The 15,774-nt window shown below is 35.6% G+C and overlaps 2 protein-coding genes across 13 annotated transcripts in view; one reads left to right on the plus strand and one right to left on the minus strand.

Moving 5' to 3' along the window:
* LOC117925123 (putative lipase ROG1) overlaps positions 1 to 9,414 on the minus strand; it is a 32,986-nt gene extending 23,572 nt beyond the window's left edge. For 6 of the 12 annotated variants that reach the window (XR_004652954.1, XM_034843997.1, XM_034843999.1 and 3 more), the window contains exons 1-2: positions 8,986 to 9,412; positions 5,535 to 5,602 (exon numbers count right to left, since the gene is read on the minus strand). Coding sequence is in view for 9 of the 12 variants with exons in the window: in XM_034843997.1 (XP_034699888.1) it covers positions 5,535 to 5,602; positions 8,986 to 9,296 (379 nt within the window). In the remaining 3 variants the exon portion in view is untranslated. Of the gene's footprint in view, positions 1 to 5,534; positions 5,603 to 8,985 lie in introns of all 12 variants that reach the window. The other 6 variants (XR_004652953.1, XM_034844000.1, XM_034843995.1 and 3 more) reach the window with 3 other exon arrangements.
* Positions 9,415 to 14,710: 5,296 nt separating this feature from the next.
* Positions 14,711 to 15,570, plus strand: LOC117924687 (pathogenesis-related protein PR-1-like). Its single transcript, XM_034843391.1, has one exon. It carries the CDS (start codon positions 14,749 to 14,751, stop codon positions 15,328 to 15,330), a length of 582 nt encoding a protein of 193 aa, XP_034699282.1. The 5' UTR covers positions 14,711 to 14,748; the 3' UTR covers positions 15,331 to 15,570.
* Positions 15,571 to 15,774: the final 204 nt, after the last annotated feature.

The following is a 15,774-nucleotide window of genomic DNA, read 5'->3' on the forward strand; positions in this document are numbered from 1 at the left end:
GGTGAAGGATGGCCTGCGGAGGCTTTCTGAGGAGGAGATTCAGTCCGAGGGGAAATCTAAGACCGACTGTGCCTTGTTGGAGGAAGATGCGAGGCATGAAAACGTCCCTATCTCTATTGGACTAATGGTCTCTGATTCTCCTTTTTCTCCCTCTCTTATTTATGGTCGGACTCCATTGGGGGAGTATTACGACCTTTCTGGGGCTGGCTTGAACTTAACCCAGGGGGTTACACCTCGATTATGTAACGTCACTGGGTCTATAGAGTAGGAAATAGTTAAGTGTTGGGAGTTGATAGAGGTCAATACTAACAGCATTGAAGAGAGCAGAGAGGAATTATGCCTTGCTCGGTCTATGCCATAAGAAGGTAGAGGATGGGAGGAAACAAGCTGGGAGGAAAGTGATCTGGCTAGGTTCAGCAAGTTTTTGGGATTTTCAACAGAGGGATTGGAGAAAGATATTTTGGAGTTTCTACTCAAAATTAGAAAGAGGAGGGAAAGAGTTCATAGCAAAACTCTTATGGAGAAATCGAGATTCAAAAGGGAATTGAAAAGGCTTGAATGTTCCATCAATTATGAGGGGGGGAAGAAGAAGAAGTGTGCTGTGCAAGGAAGAGGGTGCCAAATTATGGAAGTCCAATGAAGATAAGGCTGTTGAGCTGGAATGTGCGTGGAGCTAACGATAGCTCTAAAAGAAAGGTGATTAAGGCCATGATCAGAAGCCAGAAAGTGGACTTGTTTTGTATCCAGGAAACGAAAATTCAGTCAATGTCAGAGGGTTTGGTGAGGAGTTTGGGCTCTGGGAGGTTTCTTGATTGGGGTGCCATGGGTGCTCAGGGAGCTACGGGAGGGATTTTGATATGTTGGGATAAAAGAACCTTGGAGGTTCTTGAGATGGAGATGGGGCAGTTCTCAATTTCTTGTAAGCTTAGGAATGTAGAAGATGGGAATGCTTGGATCTTCACAGGAGTGTACGGGCCGTTTTCTAAAAAAGATAGGGAGATTCTATGGGAAGAGCTCGGGGCTATAAGGGGCATCTGGGATGACCCCTAGTGTTTAGGGGGCGACTTCAATGTTACCCTCTCCCAAAGGGAAAGGAGCAATCAGGGAAGGCTGACTGGCGCAATGAGAAGATTTGCTCAGGTTGTTGACGAGCTAGAGCTCTTGGATCTTCCTATGCAAGGGGGGGTGTTTTCATGGAGCGGGGATAGGAACAATCAATCTTGGGCTAGACTGGATCGATTCCTAGTGACCCAGAACTGGCTTGATCACTTTAGTGGGGTTGTCCAAAGTAGGTTACCCAGACCCACTTCTGATCACTTTCCCATCTTGCTGAAGGGTGGTGGGTTAAGACGGGGCCCTTCCCCGTTTAGGTTTGAAAACATGTGGCTCAAAGTTGATGGGTTTAAGGATCTTCTTCAGGGTTGGTGGCAGGGGTCGGGGGGAGAGGGAATGTCAGTTTTAGATTGGCTACTAAGATGAAGGTCATGAAGGAAAAAATCAAAGGATGGAACAGGGATGTGTTTGGAATGTTGGAAGTTAATAAAAACTCAGCCCTTCAACAAATCGAATTCTGGGATGGGGTGGAGAGTGAAAGGAGTCTGACAGAAGGTGAGACAGAGCTGAAAAGAGAAGCTAAGGAAACCTTTAAAAAGTGGGTGTTTTTGGAAGAAACTCACTAGAGACAAGTGTCAAGGGAGTTGTGTCTTAAAGAAAGGGACAAGAACACAGGTTTCTTTCACCGGATGGCCAATGCCCATCGAAGAAACAACTCCTTGGATAAAATTAAGATCAATGGGGAGTGGTTGGAGGAGGAGCATGAGGTGAGAGAGGGGATTGTCAATGCTTTTCAGCAGTTGCTTTCAGAGGAGCCAGGCTAGAAAGCTGATATTGAGAGGTTGCACCTTCAAAGTCTAAACCATAATGAAGCTGAAGTCTTGGAGCAGCCCTTCACTGAGGAAGAAATCCATTCTGCTCTGATGGAAATGAATAGAGATAAGGCTCCAGGCCCGGATGGGTTCACAGTGGCCTTTTGGCAATCTTGCTGGGACTTCGTGAAGGAAGAGATTGTGGACCTGTTTAAGGAGTTTTTTGATAAGAAATCTTTTGCTAAGAGTCTCAATACTACCTTCCTAGTCCTCATTCCAAAGAAAGGTGGGGCTGAGGACATTGGGGACTTCAGGCCCATCAGCCTTCTAAGGGGATTGTATAAGCTTTTGGCCAAAGTGCTGGCCAATAGGCTGAAGAAGGTTTTAGATAAGGTGGTCTCTGCGGACCAAAATGCTTTTGTGAGGGGAAGACAAATTTTGGATGCCTCGCTCATAGCTAATGAGGTGATTGATTTCTGGCATAAACGTAAAGAGAAAGAGTTGATTTGTAAATTGGATATTGAAAAAGCCTATGATAGCATTAATTGGAATTTCCTCATGAAGGTCTTACACAAGATGGGTTTTAGATCTCGTTGAATGGAGTGGATTTGGTGGTGCATTTCAACTACAAAATTTTATGTTCTAGTTAATGGGGTGCCAGCAGGTTACTTCTCCAATTCCAAGGGGCTGCGTCAAGGAGATCCCCTCTCTCCTTACCTTTTTGTGTTGGGTATGGAAGTACTAAGTGTACTTTTAAGAAGGGTTGTTGATAGGGGTTTCATTTCAGGCTGTAATCTTCGAGGGAGGGGGGAAATGGAGGTGAATGTGTCTCATTTGCTCTTTGCTAATGACACAATTATTTTCTGCGAAGCAAGGAAAGATCACCTAGCCTCTCTAAGCTGGATTTTGGCGTAGTTTGAGGCAGCCTCTGGTCTTAAGATAAACCTCGCTAAAAGCGAAGTAATTCTAGTTGGGGAGGTTGAAGACATTGACGAATTGGCAATGGAGTTAGGGTGTAGAGTGGGGTCTCTTCCTACTATTTATTTGGGGCTACCCCTTGGAGCCAATCACAAGACCTCGTCTATGTGGGATGGGGTGGAAGAAAGAATGAGAAGAAGGTTAGCCCTTTGGAAAAGACAATATTTGTCAAAGGGCGGGAGAATTACCCTCATTAAAAGTACTTTGGCCAACATACCTATTTACCAATTGTCTCTCTTTCGAATGCCCAAGCTAGTAGCAAAAAGGCTCAAAAAATTATAAAGGGACTTTCTTTAGGGAGGGGGAAGCTTGGAAAGGAAAATCCATTTAATCAATTGGGAGGTGGTGTGCACTCAAAAGGAGAAGGGGGGTCTAGGCATTCGGAAGATTAATCTCTTGAACAAGGCCTTGTTGGGCAAATGGATTTGGAGATTTGCCCTTGAAAAAGAAATCCTTTGGAAGAAGGTGATCGGGGTGAAGTATGGCCATGAGGGTTTTAGTTGGCGAACTAATGAGGCTCGCAGAACGTTTGGAGTGGGGGTTTGGAAGGAGATTTTGAAGGAGGCGAATTGGTGTTGGGATAACATAGGGTTCAAGGTGGGAGAAGGGACCAAGGTCAATTTATGGACTGATCAGTGGTGTGGTAATGAGGCGTTGTCCCAAACTTTTCCCCAGCTAATTGCCTTGGCGGTCCAAAGGAATGCTACGGTCAATGAAATGTGGGATTCTAGCCTTGGTCAAGGAGGTTGGAATATTAGATTCTCTAGAGATTCTAATGATTGGGAGCTGGATGCTATAGGAGAGTTGTTTCATATGCTGAGGGACTTGAGGATTTCTTCAGAAGAGGACTCAGTGATTTGGAAAGGAGGGGGTCATGGTTCTTTTCGGATTAGGGATGCTTATAAGCTGCTGGCAACCCCTAGTGCCATCACCTTCCCGAAAAAGAGCATTTGGGTGGATAAGGTTCCAACCAAAGTTGCTTTTTTTGCTTGGGAGGTCACATGGGAGAAGATCCTAAATTTGGATAGGCTCCAAAGACGGGGCTGGCACCTTCCTAATCGTTGCTTTTTGTGTAGTTGTGAAAAGGAAAATGTAAATCATATTCTTTTACACTGTATAGTGGTCAGGGTCCTTTGGGAGATCGGCCTTGCCTTGTTTGGGGCTCATTGGGTGTTCCCAAAGACAATCAAAGAGGTGTTACTTAGTTGGAGGGGCCCCTTTGTGGGGAAAAAGAGGAAAAAGATTTGGAATTTCATCCTGTTGTGTATTTTTTGGACGGTATGAAAGGAAAGAAATAGATTAGCCTTTAGGGGGGGCTCTTTAGCTATACAGAAGTTGAAAAATTCTTTTGTATGTAATTTGTGGAGTTGGGCTAGGGTGTATATGGGAGAGGAGTCCTCTTCGCTTTTAAGTTTTTTGGAATGGTTTGCCGTTCCTTAAGGGGTGGTGAGTTTTTGTTCATGTGTTTTTTGTTTTTAGGCTGCTGTGTATACTACCTGTATGATTTGTGGTTTTCTGCCCTTTAATATATTTGTGCTCATTTATCAAAAAAAAATATCAAGAATTTGCTTCACCTCCTCAAAAGCATTCTACAATTCAAATTCTATATTTCCAACCACTCTTCAGTGTCCATTGCAAGAATCTTAGCTCAACCAAAAATCTATTTTCTCAACTCATTTTACTAATATTTAAATCGAATTATCACAATGGCTTAGCTTAATGTATGGCTGGATGATTGGACTACATTTCCCAGCCAAATTATGGGTTCTGAAATCTATTGTCACCTCTAGTCAATACATCTTGAGAAATAACTAAAGAGTCACATGACCTTTAGTCTAAAAGGTATCACAACTTTGAACTTTGTTCTCCTCTCCTAAAGCAATTTAAGAGTTTCCATGTGCAAGCGGAAAACAACCTACTCTTCTTCCACTGCTGAATTTTTAGAATCTTTTTGCTGCATTTAGAGTTAGTTATGCTCTCTTACTCCTTTTAAATGTTGCACTTATCCTAAGCCCTTTCAGTAAGTTATGAATCAAATATTTTTGCCTTCATTCAAATGTTTTATCCCTTAAAAAACAAATCACTTTATTTAAGCTTTGCATGATATTTCCAACTTTCAAATGCATAATGGTCCAGATGCACTCAACACAATTCCTAAAATAAAACTCAACAGATTAGTTTTATATAAAGAAAAAAAAAATTGATAGGTAAATGCAAATTATATTAAAACGCCAAAAGGGGCGCACCAACTTACACACAGAGTATACAAACAGCCGCCAAAAAGAAAAGGGAAAACAAAAATACTCCCTCCCTCAATCCAACCCCAACCAATCAATGAAATCAACTAAGGACATAGATGAATAACACCAAGGATTTATCAAACAAGACAAAGTGGTGCCATGAGTTTACTACTTTTATTTACTCTGGCAGCAGTCAAGTGAACAATGAAACCATACTGATATGCATTTAAATGAAAAAGAAAGCTAGATATATGGACAACTTTTTGCTTGAGCATCTCCTCTGCTAAATATGAATCATCAATGCAAACAAAAAGTTCATGCATCAAATTATATTGCAGTTGATTTTGGAAAAGAAAAATGAAAAAGCTAATTCTTAACTAGAATCACGCAAGATTATAAAGAATCAGCAGGTGCGGGAAAAGGGGCTCAACATGTGAAAAGAAGCACTCACGATGGACGATGACTTTATCAGGAAGCTTCTTCACAAATTGCTCTGCTGCATATTTCCAATCTGCAGCACTGAAACAAAAAAAAAAAACCAGATAAGTCATAGGCAGCAAAGTAGGATATCCAAAATCAAATTTATGAAATCCAACAATTCAATAGAGGATCATATTTTCAAAAGTGTGGTCTGAGGCAGGGTTTGGAAAAAAAAAATTATGTTGGCATAAACCCAAGCCTCACATCAACGGAAGGCAATTCTAATACAGTTATGGCTCAAGGTCTCACCAAGCATCCACCTCATGAACCAAGCACAATCTAAAGTGCATCTTTTGCTGCCATTCTATGCCAAATCCCATGAGAAGTATGCCATGTGTCCAATTGTTTCAAATTTAAGAAATAGCTATTTAATTTATGTTGCACTACTTGATAGATTTTTAATATTTTTGTTATATTTTATTTATTTCTTGATTGAACCACATTCCACTTACTTGGAATTACAATGTACTAAGAGTCTAAGATTCCATATCTTTAATATTTATGGGTTGGCCACTCCCTGCACCAGAATATTTTGTGACTTGAGTTTCTAATGTTGGCAATTTCATCCCAAAATATATTCTGACTAGTGTGTCTAATTCATCTTTTGAATATCCAATTCCCCCACCTAGAGCCTAAAGACATTGCAACTGAAGATCATAATTTTACCTCAAGACAAAACTGTCCATGGGGCACACTTAGGAATGGTAAGAGACTTTGTTTTCAATCATGGAAATATTAAAATGATTTTAAGCATGTTTCAAAAGGCTATTTGAGTGTTTAACTAAGTAGGCAATTCCGAACAAAAATTCTTAAATGTTTCCTAACTCAGGTTTCCTGAATCCTTCCTCAAACTACTTGTTTAATGGAGATCAAGATGTTGAATTTACTAAGAGACCAAGGCATGTAGTTGAGGTTGTAAATGGATGAAACTGAATGAAAAGTTTTTCAAATTGTTGTTTGTCTTAAAATGTTTTTTAAGGAGTTAGGGAGGCTAGGGAAGCAATTTTTTACCAAGTGTTTAAGTGCCCTATTCCAAAATTGATCCAAATTTGGGTAAGATCGATCCAATTTTTTCTTTTTTCTTGATTTTTTCTTAGCCATTAGATCGCTCCTTGCCTTTTAAACTAGAAAATGCTACATATTTTGAGGAGAGAGACTTGCAGTCATTTTTTGTATCCTTCTTAAGCTCTCTCTTTTTGCCAAATTAGGGGTGTTTGGTTGCCAAGAAAATCATCATTTTCTTTGATTTCCAAATCATTTTTACATCGGAATTTTTTAAAAATGGATTGATTCTTTTCATTCATTCATCCTCATTTTCTCATTTGATTGGTGAGTGAGAACTCATTTTCTTCTTGAGTAAGCTTCAAGAAGAGGCCAAGATCAAAATTGGTGTGCAATCCAAGTATGATCTGGAAGATAAAGACATGTAGCTAAAGTGAGAAGGTGTTGGTCAAGTAGTACGTGAAGGATAGGTGGACTTGCGTTAAGTAAATCCTTGTACACATCAGTTGTTCTTCATAGTGGAAGTTTGATTGTTGGTAGATCTGTGGTTTTTTATCTCTTAGGAGATTTTCCATGTAAAATCCAGTATCATTATCTCTCTTTATCTCATTCTACTCATTAATTTATTTTCAGTTATTGAGATCTTTTGTTTATGGAGGTTACTTTTTTCCCTTTTTGGGGTTTCGTGGGTGCTTCCCTTTTCAGTTAGAGAGACGTTATTAGGGTGGCTTGGGCCTTGTGTGGGAAAGGAGAGGAAGAAAGTGTGGTTTTCAGCTCCCTTGTGCCTTTTTTGGATTGTTTGGAAGGAAAGAAACAATAGGGCTTTTGAAAACGAGGGGCATTCGATTCATGGGTGTAAATCATTTTTCCTTTGTAATCTTTGGGCGTGGACTAAGGGGTTTTTTTTACTCTGGCCCCCTTTCCGTTGTAGATTTTGTAGACTGGTTAAGCCCTGTTTAAGGGGTTCTTTTTTCTCTCTCTTGTATACCACCTGTATACTTTGGGGCGCGTCCTTGATGTGCCTTTTTTTTTTTAATATATTGCTTTTTATTCATCAAAAAAAAATATGTTGGATGGATGAAAAAAGAGCTAAAATAGGTGTGACTATCCGTTGGATATCTTGAATATCTTTTTTGTTCAATTTGATAAAAATATCAAGCAATAAGCGGAAATGTGTTAAGGAGGAAATTGTTTCTTATGAAGTTGTGTTGGGAAGTGGTGAAGCATTTGCATGTAACTTACATTTACAAATTGTTGGAAGAGTGTTGTTGCGTCCATGATTGCATAGGATTTTTAATTTTTGTTGAAGAGTAGTTAGAAGACAATAATATAAACTGAAAAAATTCTAAGGATAGATAATTTGGGTTGGGGGACCTCTTGAATTTGTATAAAAACACCTATTCGCACCCCCCCCCCCCCCCCCTATAGTTCATCATGGAGATTCACCCTTAGACTGCTTTAATTGCATTTAAATTACTTTTTGAGAAGTTTGCCCTTTGATTGAACCATTCAATTGTCCACAATGATTTTTCAACTAAATCTATTGAGGAATCTTTTTGATTTATCAAAAAAGATTTTTACCCCTTGGGCCATCAAAAAACACATCTCAGTCATCAAAATAGTAAATTAAATAGTCTCCAATTTAATCAAAATATTGCTAAAATGATTGAAATCATAATCAATATTCTACAGCACATGCAGCCCTGGCACATGAAGATTAGATTTTTCTGAATTAGAAATAGTTTCTTTTTCAATAATTCCCACTTTTTAGGTTTCCTATTTTTAGGTATCTTACCTTTTTAGGTTTATTGTATTATCTCCGTGTTTATCTTTAGGTAACTGATCCAATTATAGCTATAATTATTTTCCTCTTATTTCTAGAAAGTGTATAAATGCCTAATTAAAGATAGGTTTGGGTATCCATTGTTATCATTACTGTTTATTCATGAAGTTAGTATTTTTTTTTTTTTAGAATTTCTCTTAAGACCTTACTTTTCTGAGTAGGACTTCGAACTTAAACTGCGAGCCAAATATCATAAGGCAAGAGTACTATATGCCTTTTATTTGCTGACAGGCAAGTTGGATAATTGACAACTAACGTAGCTCTTCTCCCCTTCTCCTATGAAACATTGACCCAAGCTGAAGCAACATATCAATCATATTCTTTCACATGGAAACTCAAATTGTATTACGCATCTACTAATTTATAGATAGACATACAAGCAGCGGGTCAACTGCACAAATTCACCTATAGAGACCCATCAACTCAAACAGACCTTGAGCAAGCTTATAAGCAGTTCGAACTCGAAAAAATAAACTCCCTTCAAGCCACTAATTTGACGATCAATGAGCATAAAATCGCATAATAGATTCACATTCGTTTCCAGTCAGGAAATAAAAAACAAAAAATCAATTCTTACCTCCCAACGATTCCATTAACCATGATGACAAGATGCTCCGGAAACACCTTGGCCTCCGCCGCCACCACCGCATCGAACACATCCTCGCCTCCCATGGACTCAACCTCCACCATCCACCCCTTCCCAGCGCGATCACCGAAGCAACCTCTGGTCACCTTTCTCACCAAATCCATCTCACTTGGACCAAAGCGTTGAGAACTCAACCGAAACCCTAGATTCCGATATCCGCGTGGAGGAATTGGAGCGAGATTGGATTTCGCTGTGGCGAGTGCAGAAACCGCGGTTGCGAGTGGAGAATTGGCGGAGATCATGGGAATGAGAATATCATCAAAGGCGAAGGAGACTAAAGAAGAAATGCTTGAGCGTGGGAGAGAGAAAAGAGAACAGAGAAAGAGAAAGGAAAACCGAGGAATAGTTGTCGCGGTAGGTGTAAAGTGTTACTGCGTTGAATTGAGGCGCGGGGGTTTCAGTTAGCATGTGTACCGCGTTTGAAATTTCAATAATTGCAGGATCGTAGGAAATTAAGAATGGGATTTCGGTATTTATTCCAATAAATAAATAAACTAACTTATAAGTCTGCACGTGACATCCAAATGAGGTAATGATTTGGAACTAAGAAGAAATTCAGAGTCAAATAATTAAATTAGACATCAAACCAAATTAAAACAAAGTTACACTTTTTCATTCCAAAATTTCACATAATAAAATCCTTTTCTAACACAATTTTCCTACATTAAGCAAAATAAATATCATCTTAGTTCTTGAATGTGATATTTACCAAATTTTACTCTCAATTTATAAGATTTTTTTTAGTTAATTATTTTATATATAGTCTAAATTCTATTTTCTCTTCACAATCTTAATATTTCAAAATTTATTATCATTATATCTATATTTTCAATATATTGACTTTTTTTTTCCTTTTTATTACTACTAAATATTAATTAAGTCCACAAGCTCGATAATTAAATTAATTAATTTTATATTGACACTTTTTTAAGTTTGGGCTTATTGTTGATCTAAATTTATTACAATTTAGAAGCAACAAAATATGACTTTTATTTTTCATAATTTTATAAAAATAAAAGTAGGAGAACGTTAATATATATATATATATATATATATATATATATATTAGATTACTTATCTAAACATACATTTTTTATATATAATATAAAATGGTCGGTATATGATTAGTTTTATATAATATAAAACTAATCGGTGTTCAAGCACTCTTATTAGACACACTGAATTATCCAAATATATTTAATAATTTTTAATATTTATTTTCAAATGTTATTTTAAAAATTTTATACTTTTTTTTTCCCATTGAACATTTTTGTGATTGCTAAAACTTACATCCATACAATTTTTAATTAAAATGACTCTATAAAAAAATTTGAGTATTTTGGTTATTTTCAATTTCCATGTCACCGTCTATTGGTTGGTCACTTTGCCTTTTGTCCAATATTTTATTAAATATACCAATATGTTTGGAACCTAACTATGTTCGGTTCTCGGAGATTTTGAGAGAAAATGTAAATGAAAGAAAATAGAGAGAAAAAGTAAAAAAGAAAAGAAAAAGTGAAAGAAAATAAAAAATAAAGTTAAAGATGATAAATTATTTTTATTTGCTACTTCAAATTTATTTTATTTATTTTAACTCATCAATATAAAGATTAAATAATTTTAAAATGTATAAGTTTTTATATAATTTTAATTATATTTAATTTTTTTGGAATATTTTATAAAATAACCAAACATGAGAAAATCATTTTTCTTAGCATTTTTTTTCCTTTATATTTTCCGGGAACCAAACATAACATAAAAGTTTGAAGCAAAATGGAAAGAAAAGAAAATTAAGAGAAAAGAACAAGTAAAATAAAATAAAAAATAAATTTAAAGTTAATAAATTGTTTTTATATATTATTTCGATTTTTTTTTCATTTATTTAACTCTTATATATAAATATTAAATAATTTAAAGATACATAAAATTTTTAATAAATTTAATTATATTTGACTTTTATTCATATTTTCTTTTTGAATTTTTTTTTCTTTTTCTAGTACTTCTTGGATCATAGCCTATGTTTTGTTCATTTTTGTAATTAATTATGCACTTTAAAGTTTTTGTTTGATTGATTAATAATAATCCACAATATAAAAAAAATCACATGAAATTGTGAATTTATTGAATAGAGGTACTAATAAGTAGTATCTAAAATTTTATCATAAAATATTAACAAATTTAAAGTGAAGTAGGCTTGGGTCATTCATGGAATTGGTTGTTAGGACAACTGATACAACAAAATTCACTGTAACTAAATAGATGTCACTTTTCTATAGTAATTCCAAATTAACCATCCCGGTCAATTATAAATTAACCGTATAGTCAAGATAATTATGTATCTTACTTTGTTAAACTAACCACGGTAACAAATAGTAAAACAACACATCTGTGTCAATTAATATTTAGATTTTAGAAAATACTTTTAATATAAAAAATATATTTTTTTTAATTTTTAGAAAGTTGATAAATACTTTGTATAAAAACATTATCGCATAACTAAGAGTTTATTTGATAATATTTTTAGAAAAAATAAAAAATGAGACTTTGACAAAATTTTAAAAAACATTTTTAAAAGGTTGAAAAATTTCTTATAATATTTATTGGAAAAACATTTAGAGTTCGTTTGGTAGTAATTTTAGAAAACGTTTTTAATATTTATAATACTTAAAAAATTTTATCATTTAAAAATATTTATAAAAAAAATTGAAAAATCACTTATAATGTTTATTGAAAAAACATTTAATCGATGATTCTCTTAAAAACATTTTTAAATGAAATACTTTCATTTCAAAGAAAAATACTATGATATACACTCGAAATCTCTTTAATAATTGATTTAAATTATAGTTAACTTAGAAAGTGTTTGATAATTGGTTCAATAATCTAATATGATGTAATAATTTAATTTATATTATTAAATATATTAAAAATGCATTTGACTTTGATTACAGGAAAGTGATAGTATATTTAGTAAAATAATTTAATATCATAGTTTTAAATAAAAAATAACTTTAAGTATTAAATTAAAATAGTTAAATCATTCTTAATTTTAAATATTTTTTATTTAATTTGTTTATATTCAACCGAATAACAACTCATTTTTTATAGTAAATATTCTTGTGATAGTCTTACTCATCTATGGTACTTATAATACTTTAAATAGGAATGTTGAACAAATAAATTTATTATTTAAGATTAATAAAAGTATAAATATTAGTTAAAATTAATGAAAGTAAATATGTTAATTTGTTGATCTTTGAATAAATTTAATATTTAAAGTAAAAACTATGGTTTTAAAAACCAGACCGCCGGTCATGGTTTTGGTTCGATCGGTCACAGTTCTGGTCTGGTCCAATCATTTTAGCCTGAAAAGTGTTCGACCAGAATTAGGCCGGTTAAAACCGATCATTTTTTTTTCCACCGTCATCGTCCCCCGCCAGCAGGATCCCCACCCTGCGCTGGAAAGCCCCTCCTCTTGCCGTCCTCAGCCTGCAGAACCCTCACCCCCGCACATTGGAAACCTCACCCCTTGCGATCCTACTGGAAAAGCCCCTCCTCGCCGTCTCCCGCCAGCAGGACCCCACCCTTCCTGCAAAGCCACCCTCCCACCCCTTTTGCAAGACTCCACCCCCTACAAAGCCACCCATCCATCCCCCGCACTAGAAACCCTCCCCCCTCCCTCCCTTAGGAGAGAGAATTCTTAGAAAGAGAAAGAGTTATGGAGAGAGGAGAGGAGAAGGGAGGGGAGAGAGAGAGAGAGGAGGGGCGTGCATGTAACCAGGAACAACACACAGATATCGCGCACACAGATATCATCGCACACAAATATAGTATAAGATGGCATAGAGATGAGGGAGGTGGGCCCACTTTTCAGATATTAAATTTAATTTTCTCATTCTTACCTCCAATTTACATATTATATTTTATACCCTGATTTTACAAAACTTTATTCGGTTATAGAAAGAGAAAAAAGTTTTATTATATTTTTGGCCCAATAGGTGTTTGGCCTCCATCCTTTTCATCCCAACCTTTCAACTTCATCCACAAATTAATTATTATATTTTTGGCCCAGTAGGTGTTTGGCCTCCATCATTTTCATCCCAACCTTTCAACTTCATCCACAAATTAATTTGCTTTAGACGTGGATGTTTTTAACTCATATCAAATTATGAGCCTCCTCATCATGTGATTTGAAAACACTATTTTGTTTTTAAAAATCAAAATTTAAAATAAATTATTATTTTTATTTTTATAATTGTTTTAAATTTTAATAATTTATAAATTATATATTTATGACGTTATCGATTCGACCGTCGATCCGACCAATGAACTATGAATCGATAATTTTTTTGATTCAATTATCAGTCCGGTTATGAAAACATTGGTAAAGACTAAATAATAAAATTTAAATTAATAATTTAAAAATAATTAAACATAAATTTAATTTAAGTTATTAAATAATAAATATTAAGTTTTACAAAACATTGTCTTATAATAATCTTGGAATATATGGGAAAAAAATAATTTGAAAGTGATTTTATGAGTACTAATGCTTTCTAATGTTTAAAGGTATTTCCCTAAAGAGATTAAATGTTTAATAAATTTTTGAAAATTAATTTACAAGATCTAAGAGCCCATTCCAAAGTGAATTAAGAGGGATTTAAAAAGTTTTCCAATTTTTGAAAACATTTTCTAATTATTGGAAGCGTTTTTTTTTTACTTTTTTATATAGAAATTTGGTATCCTTTATTCATACATTTTCAATTAGTAGGTAATTCTTCAAAAATTATTTTTTATTATATAATATAATACTAACAAGACATCAATTTTTTTTTTATAATTAATTTATATTGAAATAGTAAGTGATTATATTTAAAAATATTTTTAATAGAAGTATTACTAATAAAATAAAATGGGTTTTAAATTATTTGAAGTGATTTATGCAACATCATTTTATAAGTGATTTTTTCAAAAATTTTATTATATAACATGTTAAATAAAATATTAAAATACTTTTTTCGTTTATATTGAAGGAAGTAATTTTTGCATGTGATTTTGACCCAAAATCATTATATACAAACAGTAATCATTTAGGATGTGGTGGCTAGGGATGCCAATCATAGAAGCGACAGGATAAAAACCAATTTTAGAAAACGTTTCCATCTTCCAAAATGAAAATGATTATATTATTTTATTTTCATTTTCAGTTGTTAAAGTATTTATATTTTAAAATAAAGCAATGTTCAGTTAAAAAACGGTTAAATCCAAAGTGTGGTACCCCACGCGCGTCTATTCACATGGGCCTGTCGAAAGCATTAGAGGACACGCGTCAACATGTTTGTGACGCCACCTCTCATTTCTAGAATCAATTATTGCGGCCCCGCCGCCCAAAATCAAACAAAACAGAGCTCACGGGTGCAACATAGGTCCCCTGCCCTCTCCCTCACGAGACCATTTTCAGAAAAAGCCACCAGCACGCCCCACATGCACACTTGCACACCACGCTGCACTGCTAGTCACCAGACAGTCCTCCCCTCTGACATCGAGAGAACCGTGCCCTCACTCTCCATATCACTGCGTGTCGCCACACCCCCTCACCATACCAATCATGCTATCATCAAAGAATATGGCTCAGTACTATATATAATGACTGCCTCCCTATGCTTCTTCCAAGCATCCGAAAAAAAAATAAAAATGAAACCATACTCCCATATTCTCCTCCTTATTCTCTTTTGCAACACTCCTTTCCTAGTCTCTTCTCAGTCATTTCCAGAGCCGGAAACTCGCCGGAAAGTCCCCGACAACGAGACCATATACCGGGTTTCCAAGCAGCTATGCTGGGGCTGCATGGCCCAGTCGCTAGAATTCTTGTTTGCCCACAATTTGGTGAGGGCAGCCAAATGGGAGCTGCCATTTACATGGGACTTCAACCTGGAAAACTACGCCAAATGGTGGGCAGGGCAGAGGAGACGAGACTGCAAGGTGGAGCATTCTTTCCCGGAGGACGGGTTCAAGCTGGGGGAGAATATATACTGGGGTAACGGCGATACATGGACTCCGACTGATGCAGTAAGGGCCTGGGCGGATGAAGAGAAGTATTATAGGTACGCCACGAACACATGCGAGGTTGGTGAAATATGCGGGCATTATACTCAGATTGTGTGGAGGAACACGAGGCGGATCGGATGTGCTCGGGTTGTTTGTGACAGTGGTGATGTGTTCATGACCTGTAACTACGACCCGGTCGGTAATTACATTGGCGAGCGCCCATATTGATGTTGCTGTAATCTATTGTGTTGTTTCGACCATCTATTGTGTCCTGTGTGGCATATATATATATATATATATATGGGGAAAAAGTATATATATATAGTAAAGGCTTGGAGTAGAAAAGTTCTATATATATATATATGGTGTGAAGAAATTGTAAGGTATGCTCCATTTGTATTGACCTGCTCCTGCAGTTCCTCTTTGAACGGATCAATTAACGAAATAATTTCATTGTTCAGGCATTGATGTAGCTATTGCTAAAACTTGGTGCACCACCTTGATCCCATCTTACAAAGGCTGTGTTTGGATAAGTGTCAACTTGCATTTTTTTTACTTGGGCTTCCATTCGACAATGAGACGTGTTTTAATGGTTAAAATTTGATATTTGAAAATTGAATTCGCCATATGAATCCGCATTTTCTCCACAAATGTGAATTAATCATGGGTCAC

This window comes from Vitis riparia, chromosome 11 (assembly GCF_004353265.1).
Source record: "Vitis riparia cultivar Riparia Gloire de Montpellier isolate 1030 chromosome 11, EGFV_Vit.rip_1.0, whole genome shotgun sequence".
Taxonomy (NCBI): domain Eukaryota; kingdom Viridiplantae; phylum Streptophyta; class Magnoliopsida; order Vitales; family Vitaceae; genus Vitis; species Vitis riparia.

Coding starts and splice junctions, on each gene's coding strand:
- LOC117924687 (XM_034843391.1), top strand. CDS start 14,749: ATGAAACCATACTCCCATATTCTCCTCCTTATTCTCTTTTGCAACACT.